General features: G+C 37.8%; 1 protein-coding gene across 5 annotated transcripts in view; it reads right to left on the bottom strand.

Annotated features, from left to right (window-relative positions):
• Positions 1–18,722, bottom strand: part of EFR3A (EFR3 homolog A) — a 70,811-nt gene that overhangs the window by 13,731 nt on the left and 38,358 nt on the right. For 4 of the 5 annotated variants that reach the window (XM_036263768.1, XM_036263771.1, XM_036263770.1 and 1 more), the window contains 11 exons: positions 18,183–18,318; positions 16,489–16,656; positions 13,191–13,305; positions 12,229–12,280; positions 9,761–9,933; positions 9,249–9,324; positions 8,469–8,630; positions 7,729–7,860; positions 6,604–6,671; positions 5,578–5,705; positions 874–965 (listed from right to left, as the gene is read on the bottom strand). In XM_036263768.1, the coding sequence (XP_036119661.1) occupies positions 874–965; positions 5,578–5,705; positions 6,604–6,671; positions 7,729–7,860; positions 8,469–8,630; positions 9,249–9,324; positions 9,761–9,933; positions 12,229–12,280; positions 13,191–13,305; positions 16,489–16,656; positions 18,183–18,318 (1,302 nt within the window). Of the gene's footprint in view, positions 1–873; positions 966–4,426; positions 4,478–5,577; positions 5,706–6,603; positions 6,672–7,728; positions 7,861–8,468; positions 8,631–9,248; positions 9,325–9,760; positions 9,934–12,228; positions 12,281–13,190; positions 13,306–16,488; positions 16,657–18,182; positions 18,319–18,722 lie in introns of all 5 variants that reach the window. The other variant, XM_036263772.1, reaches the window with a different exon arrangement.

The following is an 18,722-nucleotide window of genomic DNA, read 5'->3' as shown; positions in this document are numbered from 1 at the left end:
GGTTTGAGACTTTTCTAACAGTCATGAGCGTCTGCCTTCATGTGAAGTGTCTAATTCCATTTATTCTTGTAATTTATGTCTCATAGAGCTTTAAAAATAGGATCTAGCGCTGGCCGGTTTGGCTCAGTGGTTGGAGCGTCGGCCTGCAGACCAGAGAGTCCTGGTTTCGGTTCCTGCTAGGAGTACGTACCAAAAACAAACAAAACAAAAAGCAAAAAAAATAGGATCTAGAGGCCTCCTAATTTAATACCAGGCCTTATGTGACATTTTTTGTATTGTTTTATTTACTTTATTACGGAGGTCTTTTCTATCCCCCGTTACCCTCCCCCCGCTCCCACTTCACGGCATTGCTGTCTGCGTCCACTGGTTTCACATACATGCATATCTTTGGTTTATCTCTTCCCAACCTCCACCCCCCTTCCCTCTGAGGTTTGTCAGTCTGTTCCCTACTTCGAAGTCTCTGGATCTATATTGTTCATCACCTTATTTTGTTCATTATGTTCCACAAATAAGTGAGATTATATGATACTTGTCTTTCTCTGACTGGCTTATTTCACTTAGCATAATACTCTCCATGTCGTCTCAAAGGGTAAGAGATCTCTCTTTCTTAAATATTTCTTACTTATAAAATAATCTTACTTGGTTCTGTTTTATAGTTTTCATTACACTAAATTACAACGTGAAATCTAATGACATACACACGTTATATTTATGTATCTTTATAAATAGCCGAAATGAATTTCTACTAACAATAGATGTTGTGATTGGGGGTAATTCAGAACTGCATCTGCTCCTATCTGAGAGCATGGGGCAAACATTCTCTTTAACTTGCTGTCTCTCTCACAACAGTGCCCCAAACTTGTAGCAACTTACCATGTCGTCCGAAGGAATGCTATTGGATAAAATATCCACCTGAATGGAGACAGTGTCCACAATACTTTTCCTTCTAGAAAGTCGATCTTCATCTAAAATAAAAAATGTTCCGTTATATGCCAGTTAGAAATGGTATGTCATTTATAAACTATAAAACTCAGGTTTTTAAAAACTTCAGAAAATTAAGACGGTCTGTCTTTTTCTTCTCTTCCTAAATGCACAGAGCACTGTCCTTAGACCCAGACTTGGTGGCACATCCTGTGGTGGCCCAGCTCTGCTCCCTGTCTCCAAGCCACTGTGTGCCCACCGTGGTTTTATTCCACTGATGAGCGGTCAGGAAACCAGCTTGTCTCTCACTGACTGCACCTCTCCTCCAAGGCAGCCCTCCATGGTAGTAATTAATGCTATTAATCAAAGTTGGTAGTTTACCCCTTTTCTGGGCACACGATAGGACTGCAATTCCTGGCCTGTGGTTAGGAGGGTCATGTGACTAGTTCTGGCCAGTAGAGTACGAGTGTGGCTGCCCCATCAGCTTGGACTCCAGATGTGGATGGTATGAAGACAGACAGTGAGTCTGAGCACCAAATAAACCCTTCCTGCTCTAAACCACTCAGAATGCGACTGTCCGTATCACAGCCCAGCCTCGGCGGCTTTCTCATCCTGGCATGAGGCCAGGGAGCCGCTGCTGCAGGATGTCCACAGCATCCCTACCTTCCATCCAGCAGGCCTAGCCTAGTGTGATAACGAAACACGTCTCCAGGATTGGTAAGTGTCCCCTGGGATGGGCAGATCACCCTCGGTGACAGACACCAGCCCAGTCCACCCCAACTGATGACAGACCGTCTACAGTTGTCCCTATGTGCCACCAGTATGTCCCGAGCTGCTCGAAGCGCTGGCCGCATCACTCCCCCAGGCCATTCTACCCCCGACGAATGAGAAAGGCGTCTGGCTCTCCCGTCAGATCTTACAACGGTAACCTCACCTGCTCCTGTCTGAGCTAGTGTTCGAGTCCAGTGTGCCTTTTCTGAGACCTCTGAGCTGCTTTACATGCCTCTGCCGACACCTTCCTAGACACAAACCCCTCCTGGAAACTCATTACCTGCTGTTCTTTTCGTCCTCCCCACTGTAAAGACTGTATCTTTCAAGCCTAACTGAATATATCACCTCCTTAAAAATCTTAACTATCATTCCAGTTATTTCTACGTATCCCTCTTTCTTCTATCTAAAAAAGTTTGCTATCAGCTATGACTGATCTTCCCTGCAGTCATCATCACCCTCCCATCGTCTACTGGGCTCCCCCACAGGAGCTCAGTGAGTGTGTACCCTGCATCTCACAGGGGCCCCTCCGCTCCTGCTGTGAGGCTCAGCGCACACACTCAGGGAACAAGCCAGTACTGCACAGCATCCTGCTCTAGTGCCCAGGTTACTGTCTGGTGCATGTGGCTACTACTGAGCTCAGCAAAGACTCTGCATTCTTTCTGTTTTTTCCTCCATGATCATATGCTTTGACATAAATTAGCAAACATAATGACATTAATGGAACTGCTACAAAATACTATGTGGCCGTCACTGCTGACTTGCTTGTGCCCTCCAAGTAAGCCAACTTCCAAGGTCTCACCAGAACTCAAAATAAGTAATAAAGAGCCTGCTTCACAAAGAACACAATAAAAGAATGCCTAGCTTAATATAAAAAGACTGATGGGTTGCAGAAAAGAGTCAAATTGAAGCCTAAGAGAAAGAGGAAAAGAGAGGTACAGGCAGTAAAGGGGTCACTGGTGGCAAACATCAGTGAGAACAGAAGGGAAGTACAGAGGAGAGAGAGAAAAGGACTCAAAATTTAAAAGGGAAGAAAATAAACTTCAATGGGAAACCCTAACACTGTATTCTCAGACATTTTTCTTTTGACCTATATAATCACCTCTTACAGGTGACTCAGAAAGCCCAGGTGCAGCTGTAATGGGCACCTTGCACATCGACACAAACATAAGGTTTCTAGAACAGAGCTTACAGGAGATAATGCCGTTCCCAGGGGTCAGCTCCATCTGTGCTGAGCTGCTCTGCCAAGCCTACTGGAACACAGTGTCCCTGCACCTCTGGGGACTGCCTGACCTGCTGGCTCCAGATGACACCCTGTCGCCATCTCAGGGTCTGAGTACATACCCGTTGGGAGACCCTAGCTTCCCTTCCCCACGTGGGGCTAGGGTAGTCCCAGACACTACTTACTGTGTCCTTTCCGTTTTCTATCCCCTCTCCCTCCTCCTCTGTGTATGCTGTTTACAGTGCAATCCTCAGTTCTTCTGACTTGAACTGGATCCTGGATTTCAGAAGCAATACTTAGCTAGAGCTGTGCCTCACTTCCCCCAGTGATACTCTGCTGCCACCTGGTGGGCCTGTATGCAACTGCATTCAGATGGAGAGGGAATAGAGGAAACAGCCTGACTGCCTAAGGGTGGCACAGAACTACATGTAATTACTCAATGTAACTTTCTATAGCTATTTAAAAATAAGATAGAGAAACTGACTTAACTGTATATAATAAACCATAAATGTGATTAGGGCTACAATACCACTCAAATTTGATTAAAAAACTAACGGCAAAATGGAATTTCACAAATCACTTAAATCTACACAAAATTCAAAATGTCACAGTTTAATGCTGATACTACACACACAGGTATACTTTTTTGGTCCTATAGAAAAACACAAAATTCAATCTAGAATTAGTGCATCTTTATAGACTAAAAACAAACTAAACATCATGGAATAAAAATAACCAAATTATTTAATTTCAGCCTCTCTATCCTCATGTGCAAACAAAGAACAATGCTACCTTCCTCAGTGCACTGTTTGAAAGGTGAAATGAGCACGTGAGTGTGGCACATCCCGGTGCCTGATGAACAGGGCTGCTATCGGGATGACGGTGCGTCCACCTACCTCCATCTCTGTGTCTACATACAGCCTGACACACAACCAACTATACACGTTTTGCTTTTTCTTTCAGCATAATGTTCTTAAATCCCTTAATTTTCAAAATGAGTATCTGACAGTTATACAAAGAAAACCGTTTGCCCAGCGATCGTCCCCCGAGCATCACCGCACCCCCGCCTTTCTGCACCGGGGCAGCACACACACCAGCCTGTCTACACCACCTGTCCTCACACATCCGGAACCCACTCTGACTGAGGGCCTGCCCTCAGTTATATCAAGCACTGAACTATCCAGAACTCTCCCAGTCAGCGGTGAAGAGGCATTAAGAAAGGAAATACATCTTTTTCAGGGGTGGGAGGAAATGGAAAAGAGCAAACCACCTGTTTGTTTTTTAACAAAAGCAACAGAATGTTTACTAAAAATTGTTAAGAGTTAAAGGATCAGGGTCAAAGGAAATAAGCAGTGAAAATTAACTACAGCTATGGGGAAGGCAGAGCAAAATAATAACTGAACTTGTAAGTGTATAAAATAGACAGCACTGGCTCGCTCTCTAAAAGGCACGTTTGAGTAAGCCATTTCCTAGAGGACGGGGAGGGAAGGGCAGGCCAGACTGACTCTGATTTACCTTTGTGCTTGTGCCTGGGCTTACAAGGTTTTTTGCCTGAAGGAAAGAGAGCTAAATCCACATTATAAGAATGAAATATTTTAAAAGTCTTTTAAATTATAATACTCTACTGTTTTATTCTTAACATTTTTATTTCCCTAAAGAATTCATGCAGAACAAAATCTTTGATAGTATGAATTTAAAATAAAATGCAAAAGAATTCATTAAATCTCAGACTATTATAAATAAGTATCATTGTAATAAATGTATATATTTTGGATCCACATTATGAAAAAAGATAAGCTATTTAAAAATAAGACAGAGAAACTGACTTAACTGTATATAATAAACCATGTGCTGCTTTTAGTGATTATTCCATAAAAGCACCCAACTGAAGTCAAACAGTTCTCTAATACAACAGAAGTAGCCCCAAAGGAAAAACTAGTTCTATCGAATTTAATAATTACACAATGGCCAAGTGAAAATGAAGGTGGAAGACAGAAAATGTTGATTTTAGTACCTAAAAATGAATGCAAAACACCATGTAGTTTCGCCTTGAAACACAACAGAATTACTGCAGTCAATGAAAAGAACAGAAGGAAAGACATGGTGCATACAGGAAAAACTATTATGAACTTAAAAAGTTTGAATATTTCTCTATATGGCAACTGTAGTCTTTCAAGTGACAAAAGTTGCCTAATCCATTAAGTCTATAAACACAAATAAGTAATTGAACAATTTTCACCAGTTTCCGTAAGTTGAACACAGTGTTGGTTAATGAGGAAAGCTCCCCCTTTCCTTCTGTGTTTACAGTATAGTATCATTAGTGTAACAATAAGAGTCACTTGAGGACTCAATTTGGTCATGATAAAATGATACACAGGGATGGGCAAAAGTAGGTTAGTAACAATAAATACAATGATTAATAAATAATGATATAAGAATAAACTGTTTAGCATACTTGCAACTGTAAGCCTTACTTTTGCTCACCTCTGTATATACTTTAGAGATTTACTAACAGTTTTCAAAAGGAAAATTTAAAAATACAAGAAGACCCCCTCAAGTATTTGAAAAGGCCCTGGTACAGTAGCGTAAAAACAGTCTTCCCAGCTAACTGAGCATGGAAAGGTTACTGAAACACATCACTAGAATGAGAACTCTGACCCTCTTACCTGTCACCTGTGGTACATATGGCGCTGACAGTCTCTCAACACTGTAGCCGCTTCCACCTAAGGACTCTGCAATCTTGTTGGTCAAAAAGTACAGATTTTTGTCATGCTTCTCCAAAGATTTTGGAAGCCTGTTAGGTTGATCGAACAAAAGTCATTCTGTGTTATTTAAATTACCGAGCAAAAATAGTTAACATGCAAGCATTCTAGGTCTAAGTCTAAATATTAGAAATACACTGTAATAAGTAATACACATAGTATATTTCAGAGGACTAACTCGAGTTCTTTGAAAGCACAAGGTATGCGGTCCTCATATTAACCATTTACTATGAGTCTTTCCCCAACAGCGTTCTAATGGTGAGGTCAGCCTTACATTGTTCTGTTGGTATTCACACATTAAATGACGAGAGGGCTAAATTCAGCTTTAACTTTCATGCTAATAAAAATCTACTGAGAGAAGAAAATAAAAATGCAGTTTCTGACAGTTTGTGAAAACTCATCAGCCAGCTAAGTGACAAGAAGCACCTGCCCAGTCACGTGAAGTTTCACTTTCCTTTCAAATTGCTTGATTTTATTTTATGCCGATGCTTTCGGCAGTAAACAGCTTCTAGAGCCCCAACGTGTAAAGAATACATTGTTCTTTTTTTTTTTCTCTCTGTTTGGATAGCACGAAAGAATGCAGGGTATAAATTATTAATTTTCCTTAATACATTCCTTCCCTCACAATTTTATGAGTACTATTATCTGTTACTGAAAGTCTTGAACAGGATATTATATTCTCCTAAAGGAGTGTTCATTTATATGAGAATATGCTATATTTAAGAGCCATATCTCCATATTAAAAAGATAAACATTTTTTATCAAAGACTGATCTATGTGTGTACAAGCCTATATTAATCATGTGTAAGAAGTTCTATAGCAAGAGAAAGAAGAGAGATGAATTCAATGACAGGAATATAACAATGATTATTATAAACACCAGGTCTTCTCTAGTCAGTGCCCCTCCTTAAACGTAAAGGATGGACGTACATGCACTTATCTCTGAAAATATGCTCTGGCAGAAAATAAGGGGCTTCCATAGTCCGAATTTCAATAACCTGAAAAATATCCAGAAACAAAACAAAACAAAACAATCAAAAACCTCACTTTTCAGGTCCTTGCTATGAAAATCTGGGAAAAAAACAAAACAAAAACAGAAACAAATACTAAACTGTTATAAGAAATTCCATCACTTTATTTGGGAATTGAAACTATATTTACAGCCCCAAAACAGTTCATTTTATTTTTATATTGATTATTTTCAAAATTCATCAGGTAATAAAATCATGACAATAAAGTAATATATGCAATAAAAACCAGTAATACATCTAATTAAGGGACAAGAATGAGTATTTTCTCAGATGCTACTGTTCTGAAAATCCCTGCACAAAGCACAGGCCCTCGCATGCCCCCCGAGCTCCTGCAGCCCACGGTGAGGCCTCAGTGCCCGGTGAGGTCTGGTTCCTCCACTCACCTGTGAGCAACCTGAGTGGGCGGCTACTCTGCTTTCACAACATCTGTCTCTAGTGTCAGGCACCAAATATTCACTCAAATGTGTTCAGTGAATGAATGAGTTTTATTTCTTAGTATGCACTAAAATCTCACATTTTAGCAAGGCCTGAGAGATGTGCTCCCAATTCTATAGATGAGTTTCCCTTAAAATGTTATTAAATCATGCAAGTAATTATTTAATGAGTTACTGCTGAAAAAGCCTAATATAGTTGAATGACACAGAACAAATCTCTCAGAGGCTCATTCATTATTCAACTTTTGAGATCTGGCTCAAGTAGATTGGTTTAAAACAATAGTATAATAAAGAAAATTTAGATACTAAGAGTCATAACTGTTTAAAAGGAAAAAATTATGTAAGAAATCACACAAAGTATTCTAGAAGAACGCCAAGTATTCTATTCAAACTACATAAAGTAATTCTAACCAAACAACAGGCATCAGAGAAAATATAAGTATTAGCTGCAGTATCAATTTAGTGACTGCAGGCTTTTACAATATCATCTTGATACACAAAAATCAAAATTGAAAGTAATCATCACTGAGAGAGTATTAGCCATTTTTTGTAGAAAAATTTAAGTGGAGGAACTTCTGTAAACACCCTACCTTGGTGACATGCTGGCAGAACGCAGGGACAGCTATCATCTGGCTGACGAAGTTGAGGTAGGCAGCCACCAGCGCCATGATCCCACAGCGATGGAACATCGGCAGACTGTCCTCATTGATGATAGCGCTGTCCTGCAAGACACAGCACGACTCAGGCTAGGCTCCAGCCGTGCCTCCTCTACGACCTCACGGAAAAACCGCAGGCGGTTCGGAATGCTAACAAATGGCCCCTAGGAGTTATTTTTTTAAACTCTGAAAGGAGAATACATGCCCATTGATAGGAGAGTAAAATCTCTCAACTTAACTGTCCTTTCCTAAGAAAAGAATGTAGATATATATTAAATATATAAGTATATCTCTCTGATATACATATATAGTATATACACATTCTCATTACATACTGTCTTTTTATAACATAACACTTAAACCCCAACCAAACAACTATATTATTTAATGAGTATCTTCCCCAATGAACTCCCAGTATGAGCTCAGGGACCATGTTTTCTTTTCATCACAGCATTTTCCTAGGGCCTAGAACAACATTTAGCACATAGTCAAATGCTCATTCAACATTAAAAAAATAAATGACCATGGTCATTCACTATCTTGAGTATTTTAGATTTAAAACCAGACACCTCCCTTTTAAAATTCATGTCCTTGGATAAAGGCAAGAACACGTTAAAGATGAAGTCTATTTCATACAAAAATGTTTTCTTCAATGAAAGGTTATAAAAGCATACCTGTAAAGCAATGGCTAAGCGAATGAGATCAATAACCACTTCTTCATTGGCCAATTCGATAGTCATAAGAGCAAGAGAAGTATAAAGTAACTCATAGTTTTTCTGAACATTGTCTTCCTCTTTACAACCCAAATATATGTGCCGATATAGCTGCTGCCCGTTCTGAAAAGGGTAATGACAGAGGAAAAGATAAGTTTGCTTAAATGTGGTAAAGGCAGATTTCACAGGCATATGACCCCCTACAAAGTAGCTACCTTATTACATACTTACCCTGGAAGAGAAATTTAGCCTGATAATTAGATGGTATTCCCATCATTAACATCAACCAATATGCCAGCATACTACTACAAGCTAACATTAAAGAACAGGCCTTAAATAAAAACAGCAAGTAAGAAATGGTTCTAGTATCAACACTGAGAATGTTTTTAGTAGTAATTTGAAGAGACAGAAGCAAATTGTAGACTGACATGAGAAAACATTGAGATGGATGGCGTAGGGAGCCCAGGCACGATGGAGGAAGCCGGGCTGAGGGGAGACGTGCTGAGACTGTCTCAGAGAACAGGCTCCGCGACACTGGCATGAGGTCCCCAAAGGCAAGTCTAAAGCCAGCATATGGGGGGAGGTCACAGAAACTTCCCAGGGATTGCGGACAGGTTTCCTCCTAAACCAAACCAACCTAAGTATATTAATAAAGTACGGTCATACGTCAATATAAAACTACCTAGCTATTCAAATGGCTTTAACTTACATCATGCATTATTTTTTAGAAGACAATCTTACCTTTTTCATGAAACTTGCATCTTGTCTACAAATTTTTTCTCTTTTGATCTTTAGGTCAGCTACATCAGGTATTATTCTAGAGATAATCAATGTATCATTTTTAATGAACAGCAAATTTAGTTATAATATCATGTCTTATGTGGCAAATCAAACTATATAACATTTCAATGAGCATGTTAAGTAAACCTATATGTAATGATACTACTGAATTAGCTAGTTTAATTAAGAATTTCATAAAGTGATCTTGACTCCTAATGTCATTTCTAAGTTTAAAGCAAAACCAAGATAAAATTCATGTAACTAGTGACCACTAATAATTGAGATCTCTGAAAAGATGTCCAGATATTTGCTATCTTAAACTATATTAATAATTAAACAGTTTCAATGCCAATTAAATAAAACTTTAGAATAAAACCTGAAAATCTTAGATTAAAAAAACCACAACACTTAAATACATGAATGTAGAAATTGAAAAATATCATCATTAAGCCTATTTCAAGATGGCGCTTTACCTGATCCCTCGAAGCTTTGCCCTGTTGTCATGGCGATCCATGAGATTATGCATCACCTCCAAGACTAACTGTCTCAGTTCATAGTCTTCCATGAGGGACGGTGACAACAGAGGGTCCAGAAAAGACCCAGGCAGTGCGGTAACAATCGTCTTGGCTTTGTATCCAGAGGTGACCTGATTATAGGGAGGAAGATCAAAGAAACAAACAAAAAACCTTTGTTATGAGTCCTTTTTTGGTAAAATCCTCAAACTGTTTTATGAGAGCCATAAGCTAAGGGGAACAAGTATGGACATCAGCCTGCAGAAAAAACAAAAAAGAATTTTGTAAGGTAATAAGAATTTTACTGAATTTACAAAAAAATCATGTGTAAAGAGAGTCAATTCCTTAACAGCTCTCACGTCCCATGTGCCAGGCACGGACCTAAGCACTATTGGGCATCACCTGCACGCTCACCACATCCTGTGAGTTGGGCATGTGTGCACCCCCCACTTTATACAAGAAAACTAGGGCCGGAGAGGTTATGAATACATGGGATAAGTAGTCAGTACTAAATGGATATAAGGACACTAGGTTGTAAATGGCACAAGTGAGCTGAAAATGTTTAATTTGAATTTGCAAATTATTTTCTTATTTTATTTATCCTCACCTGAGGACATTTCTGCATTTATCCTCAGACAGAGTGGGAAGGAGAGAGGGAGAAAGAGAGAGAGAAACATCGATGCGAGAGAGAGACACACTGACTGGTTGTCACCCACACAGTTGGGGTCGGGGACAAACTGCAACCGAGGTACGCGCCCCTAGCGGGAACCGAACCTGGGACTCTCCAGTCTGCAGGCCGACTCTCTAAACGCTGAGCCAAACTGGCCAGGACTGTTTTCTTATTTTAAATTAAGCAGTTCAGGTAAATAAGAATACACTTTCAGTTTGGAAAGCTGTACTTTATTAGGTACTTGCTTTGACATTTCCGAGTGAATCCCTATATTCTAAATGTAAAGCTTTTAAAGTGCATATACTTAAATACTGTTAAACATTTTAACCATACCACACAGACCTTCATTCAGTTGACTATGTGGTACACGTAGGGTTAGGTCAAGATGATTTACTTAGGCGATCTGACTAGATAAAATTTCAGGTGGTAATTTCAATTTATATTTATATTTGCAAACATATTTGGAACATCTAATGTTTATATTTGGGCACATATTATAGGATGAAGGTGGTCTTATAAGCAAGCAAAGATATTGGTGGGGCAATTGCTACCCACCTAAAAATTAAAAATATATTCATGTCTCATACCACATACAAAAATAATCTTCAGTCCTGGCCGGTTTTGCTCAGTGGTTAGAGCGTTGGCCCAAGGACCAGAGAGACCTGGGTTCCGTTCCTGCTAAGGGCACATGCCTTGGTTGCAGTTTGTCCCCGGCCCCGGTTGGGGTTGTGTGGGTGGCGGCAACCAGTCGATGTCTCTCTCTCACGTCGACATTTCTCTCTCTCTCTCTTCCTCCCTCTCTCCCTCTCGCTCTATCTGAAGATAAACACAAAAACGTCCTTGGGTGAGGATAAAAACAAACAAAACAAAAATAATCTTCAGATCAAAGTTGTAGCTGTAGAAACCCAAATCTTAAAAACTTTTGTAAGAAAAAATAAACCAATTTGCTTATATCATCAGAAGAGGCAAGGAGTTCTTAAACAAGATACAAATAAAAAAGGACAAAACCCATAGGAATGAATAAATCTGGCTATATTAGAATTGAAATTTTCTTTATGACAAGCACCATAAACAGGATTAAACATGAAATCACATAAGATATTTCTGTACTTCTTCTCCCTTGGTATGAAGTATTTCCATTAAAAAATGGGATCATGTGCAATAAAGAGGTTCAGAATAAACTGTCAAAGTACTTACATAGACAGGACACATTCTAAACACTAAGCTACTCCTTTCTTTGGCAATATGCTAGGTGTAGCTGAATCAAAGATGAAAATAATTACTATAAACACACACATTTAAGGTATGTTTTTCCTTTTGAGCTATTTATACCTAAGTTATTTTCTAAACGAGAAGCTATTATTTGGTCAGTATGTGAAAGAATAGCTTGATATGTAGACAAAACACTGGATTTCAAGTCCAAGTTCTATTCTTTAGCTCCGTGACCTTGGTGAACCTCCTCCACTCCTCCCATGAAAGTCTCTGAGCCCAGCCACCTTCATCTATAAAACGGCAAGACTTTCTGGCCTCTGTAAGTTTCATTATTATGAATGTCAAATAAAATGACAGAAGTAATGAATAAACAGTGAAAGTATAATAAAAGAAAATGAAAGTATAATATTGAATTATATAAACCACAGAAAAAACGACCATAAACAGAACCTGACTACATAAGGAAAGAGGCTCAAGTGCGAGGCTGTCCTCTCCACCTCAGTGACTCAAGGGTGAGCGCGTTCTTCACCTGCCTTAAATGTCTTACCATAAGTAAAGATCTCAGCAACATTATCTGAATCCGCCTGGTTCCCAAATCCCTAAAATATATAACATACTAGCATTATCTCATTAATAGTAATTAACATTTATATTACTTCATTTGCTTGTTATTTGTTTTTAAAACTCTATTCATATTGGCTAAAGAGATTTTATCTTAATAATAGCTAAGTCATGGTTCACTTTATACTCTAAATTTAATATGAATTAAAGAGTAATATGTAAAAAAATCAAATTCAAACAAAAATATTAAAAGTTATTGGTTCTCAAGTAAAACAGACCTATGCATGTAATCACATGAAAATTAAATCATACAGATACATAACAAAACACAAATAAATTAAAAGATACTATAAGTTGAGGAATATATTTACTTTAAGTATAATAGACTAATATATCTATTTAAGAGGTATAAACAAATGGAAAAAGGGTTATCTAATTAATGGTCAAAGAAATACAAATCAAATCAGACTATTACTTCCTTACTAAAGTAACACAAAACACAAAAATATTTCCCAACTAAAGCTTTAACATGTTATAAAATCAAATCTATAAAATGAGAGGACCAAAACATACGATCTTTAAAATAATTTCAGTTCTAGAATTCTAGGAATAAGTCAACATTCCTGCTACAGTGACATTATTAAATTTTCACAGGAAACTTGAAGCTTTACCCTAAATACTTATGTATATAAATAATACCCAGGCTAAATATACCTTCCACCTGGTCAACAGAAGACACAGAAAATTAGAGGATGTATGATATATTGAAAAATGATTCAAAGCACACAATGTTGACTCAATTGCTTAGCAACTTGGTACCATCAAAATTCTACTTTCCACTAGACTTTTATCACTAGCAATTAAAGAAACAATACAACATTTTCTAGATTTCTTTAAAATGAAATTCAATTAAGTTGAAATTTATAGTTGGAAACTACATATGCATACCCTAGTTGACTGACATCCAAAGTATGGGTGGATGTTCCAAAAACTGGTACTTTCCCCATAATGAACATCATGATTTCTGACCTCTGATAATCTGGTAGGTTACTTCCAAAAAACCCTATAAAAATATCAAGATAAATTTTACAAATTAAAAAGTTTATTTTTCTATATAATAAAAATTGTAATATTTTAACCAAATCTTTCAATATGAGGTAAAACAATGTCTTTAAACTCTAATGATGTCATAACTTAATCTAATCATATACAATTTAAGATTTAAATAATAAACTAAGTCTTTTGCATATAGTTAACAGTGGCAAACCATCATCAATTTGAGTTGCAGTTTTAGAAAAAGGAAAAAAAAAAATTTGGTAGTATTTCTGATGAAGCTCTTGTTTATATACTGTGAGCCTACATTCTTATTTGGGTAAGGAAGTCAGGAATTAGGACACACTTCAGTAAAGGCAATAATTAGGTCTCTGCTTTGTTTCCCTGGATTGTTAAATGTTTTAGAACATCATTATAATGGGTCAAGATTACAGTATAACTCTGTGAGTTAATTCAGCATACATCATTCAGCTGGTGTTAAAAAAACAGTAACTTATACTTGTCATTTTTCTAATGCACTCTTGAGTTTTGTGGATATTTTAAATTTACCTGCTATAGATTTTGAAGGTTTACTTCCTGGTCATAAAAGATTTACATTTAATTCACACTTACTCAAACTTCACACTTTGTTGTTTCTTTGACGATCAGAACAATAATATATCATGACTGTTTCTGTTCATCTCTTAAAATTTAACGATCACTACAGAAACCTTCTGACTTGTAATATTTCTCTAAGAATAAATTAGCTCTTCAGCTTCTATTATTGGAGCTAATAATAACCTACGTATACAAACTCAAATTGTTCTACTTGTGATTTTGATTGGGCATGAGGTTAAAAATCATTTCCTGTTATCACATATTTCAACAATAAAAAAAACCTCATGATGTTAATATTACTCAATCTGCATAAAATATATTATTCTAGCTAACATTTAAGGAGCACGTATTTCTGAGGAAATAAACTACTTTGCATTTGGACCTCACAACAACCTTGTGAGATTACGTACTACATTAGCCTCAGTTTCTTCTTGTGGATGTGAGGACGAAGGGTTAAGAATTCAGACAGGACACTACAGAGTTAACATTAAGGCCTGAGATGAGGGCTCCTACTCATTTCCAAAGCCTGTGCTACTGATACTCTCTACTTCCTCTTTATCAGCTACTTTTAGCTTTTCAAGAACCCAATGTGAAAAGTTTCTAATCACCGTACAGAACTGGACACTGATTTTCTGCTCCAAAGGAGTCTGTCCTTACTACCAGGACATAAAGTCTCCAACAGGACCCACTGTGAGGACAGTTCTGAAAGTAATGCATTCTTTAGACCAGCTGTTTGTACTAGAACTGCTCAATAAAAATGCTAATGACCCCCAAAACACACAGCAGGGAGCTATGGTCCTGGTTATTTTATTTTTTAATTTTTTTTCTTTATTAATTTGAGAGAGAGAGGAAGTGAGAGGAGAGATAGAAACATCGATGAGAGAGAACATCGATTGACCGCCCCCTGCAGGCCCTCCACTGGGGAATCAAACCAATGACCTCTTGGTGCATGTGTCGACGCTAAACCACTGAGCCACACCAGCCGGGCGGTTCTGGTTATTTTAAAAGAAAGAACTTGGCCAGCAGCTTCCCAACTTCAAGTGCGGAAGCTGCAGCAGCCCTGCTGCCTGGCCCACCCAGCAACATCCACCTGGCTGGTGACTTCAGGACAGAGAGCTTCGACACGGCAACACTGCGGAAATCAGAGTGGCTTAAACAAAACTTCTACCCTCTGGGCTACACTGCATTTCTTTTCTGTCCTGTCTTAATTTTCACATTATTTCTGAATGTGTTGTGTCACAGAAATATTGCTTGAATCTGCTTAATATACATTTCATAATAAAACACTTGAGAAACAATAAATTAAATATTCTAAAGTGAAACAGTAACACTGAATTAATTAGAAGTCACAAAAGCAGTTTATATTGACTCTGTGAAAACAAGATGAGCTGATTTGATATACCATCTTAAAATATCACTGAAAATCCATAAATAATGCAAATAAATTTAAGAGGCACCATAAAAGCTAGGTTTACCATACACTGCTACCAATTGTTTTAAGCAGTAACTAGAATGCCATGCTTTACTGAGATGTCACGGTAATATTGAACTTCATCATGTTCTCCCTTTTTAGTCACTCCAAAAATCTTAAGCCCATACACTGCGTGTTGAATAAGACACACGTGGGCCTCTGCTGTCACGAGGACAATTTCTATGCACATGATGAGACTGGAACAAGGTGAAGGAGAGGGGCTGCACCAAGCAGATCAGCCACATGCCTCCACAAGGTGAGCCCCACGCACATGAAGCCCCAGCGCAGGGCCGGTGTGTCCACACCCCACACACCAGGCACTGCATGCGGATGCAAAAGCATGGGTGCACACCAGCAAACCCTCAGACACCAGATGACAGAGAAAGTTTGCATTAAATATTCCAAAGGACTATTATAAACAGGAATGCATAACCCAAATTTAATTATGAGCAAACACTAGGCTAACCCAAATGAGAAAATTAAAAAGGAAAAAAAGGGTGGGAGGCTATACTCTTAAAATAATGCCCATATCATAACAGAATGTTCTGGACTAAAGGAACAAAGAACTATTACAGCTAAATGCAATCAATACATGATCCCAGAATGGACCTGGGACATAAAGTTAAATACGTTCTAAAGGTAATTACTAGGTCAAATGAAAAAAAAAAATATATAAAAACTGTATCAACATTAAATTTACTAATGTTGATAACTATACTCTGGTTATATAAGAAAATATCTATGTTTTAGAAAAATAGTCTGTGGTGAAGAGCCCTGATGTATATACACTTACTATTTAGTGCTTTGGGGGGGGGAATGTAGATGTATGTATGTAGGCATGTATCTATCTCTGTGTGTATGTACATGTTTATACATGCACATATATGTACATACAGACATAGACATGGACACACAGAGAAACGGAGGGAGAGAGTAAATCATCACGTAAATGGCATAAAATATTAACAGATGGATCTGGGTGAAGGGCACACAGTGTTCTTTGTCCTATTCTTATGTTTATGTCATTGACCTTTGATAAACATACTATAAGAGTCAGGTACCTCCTGTGAGAATTTTTTTAAACCACTGTTTACATAACAGTTTGGAAAAGGGAAATGCACTCACCTATTGTTTGGATGATAGCATTCTGCACGATCTTCTCATCATTGTCTTTGGAACCTGTGCTTAAGTTGGCACTGCCTGCAGACCCCCTCTGCACATCATTTGCCTCGAATTCCACACTGAAACGTAGGTGCTTCAGCAGCGTGTTAAAGACTTCCAGCACCGTGGGTCCTGTAAGTGGTCACCGAGGTGAGCAGACGCCTTCCCAGGAACGTGTACTCAAAACCAACTCCCGAGTTCCTCAACAGAGATTTCTGAATATGTTCTAAGTAGCTGGAAATACTAATTTATGAACTAACCAGTTCATTAGAAAAGTAAATAAGAAATACCTAAAGTCCCCCAGTTATTCCAACAAACATTTACTGGCATCTCGAAGCAGCTCCCTGTGGGCAGTACTGTCTAACCCACACAAATGTGCATATACACACAGAGGTTTCCAAAACGTCCACCTCGCTAATCTGGTCCACTCAAAATAATGTGTAAGGGGACAAGATTTTATTTGACTGTTGTGTCAGAATCCACTGAATTATGATAACAGCATACTGCATCTTTTGAGGCTGAAGAAGGAAGAATCTGCCTCAATTATTAGACAGACAGCCACATTCAAACACTTCTTGGAGTGCACAGAGCCCAGGACATGGTGCCCCGCACATAACAGACATTAGTGAGTGTGATGATTCAATCTGTCATCTGCATTTCATTTCGTATTTCAAATTAAATAACTTTCCAATGATATAACCTGCTTCCATCTCCTTGAGATGAGTTACAAGATCAGTAATGAAAAGTCCATATCCAAAATGCCTACTCTTATTTGACATTGAATGAATGTGAGAATATATTAGTAGAATATTTCTACTTTGATCTTGAAATAAAAAAAATATAACCAGATTCTCCTTCTAATGTCAGTAATTTTGGTAAGGACCCTTCCATTCTTCTAATCCTGTGTAGGTAAAATATCATGGTCCCTCACCTGCCCCTTTTCCTTATCCCTAGTCAGTTATGAAATGCTGTTTACCTGACATCCCTTTTGCAGCCATCCAGTGTCAAGTTCCTTCCTTCATGCCTATCACGATGACCACCTGGTTATTTTAATGTGTCCTATACTTTGCAGCCAGATGAATTATCCCAAAACACATCTCCGATAAAGACTACAGTAAATCTTCAAAGTGTATCAATCAACTGTAAAACTACATCCATGATTTGGCTGCAACTAGAACCTGAAAACTACTTCTCTGACTTCCTCTGCAGACCTCCAAACACCATAGCATAACAGGCTGCATAATATTTTGTTCTTGCTAGTCTATTTTTCCTCCCTTCTCTGACCCTGTTTTTCTTATATGTAATCAAATTCTGACTTTCATTACAGTATTAGGTAGTTATTTAACTCCAAATAAACTATTAAGTTCCTTATATCTGTATCCTTCCAAATCTTCAGCATATAATTGGTATCAAAAAATCTTTATTAGACAAAAGGAGGAAGGAGAGACTGATTTGAAGAAAATGTTTAATTGTACACTAAGGAAGTCTGAGAATAATCATGTGAACTCAAAATTCCAAGAAAAATTACAGCACATTCAAAAATGTTAGAAATATTTTCAGAGAGTTTTCCATATACTGCTATGTCTACTGAAAAACATTCTGAAATAGATTAAGGCAGTAGTGGTTTTATTGTTTTGGTTTCTTTTGCTGGCACTCACCTATGGAACCTTTAGCAGCAATGGCGACAGCCTCTAACAGAACCTGAATAATACCTGCTCGAACTCGTGGAGAATCTTTCTTACGAGCATCAAGGTGCCCTAGAATCTCCTGGATCACATGGTGGGAATACTGAGCCTAAAAGAAAGAAAACAGAACAAAGAGATATGAATAGTTATACGCATCCAGTAGAATTCATAACAATGAAAGACCATATGACACTTAACCCTCCAATCACAGGACCCGGTACTTGTGGAATGCTATGTAGCCATTAAAAATCATCCTTTTTAAGACTAGATAGAAATACTGGAAAATATTTATGCTACCCTGAATGAAAAAAGTTGCAAAAATATTATTTAATAAAATTCAATCTGGATTTTTAAAAGTATAAGAGACTAGAATTATATATACCCAAATATTAATGCTGGCCATATCTAGCAGGGGAATTTATAAGAAATTTTTATTCTCTTTATATTGTTCTGTGATTTCATAAAGAACATACATATACTCTTACAATTTGATAACAGAACAAAATTTTGTTA

The sequence above is a fragment of the Molossus molossus genome, unplaced genomic scaffold (assembly GCF_014108415.1).
Source record: "Molossus molossus isolate mMolMol1 unplaced genomic scaffold, mMolMol1.p scaffold_m16_p_16, whole genome shotgun sequence".
Classification (NCBI taxonomy): domain Eukaryota; kingdom Metazoa; phylum Chordata; class Mammalia; order Chiroptera; family Molossidae; genus Molossus; species Molossus molossus.
This window is presented reverse-complemented; position numbering and strand designations above follow the sequence as displayed.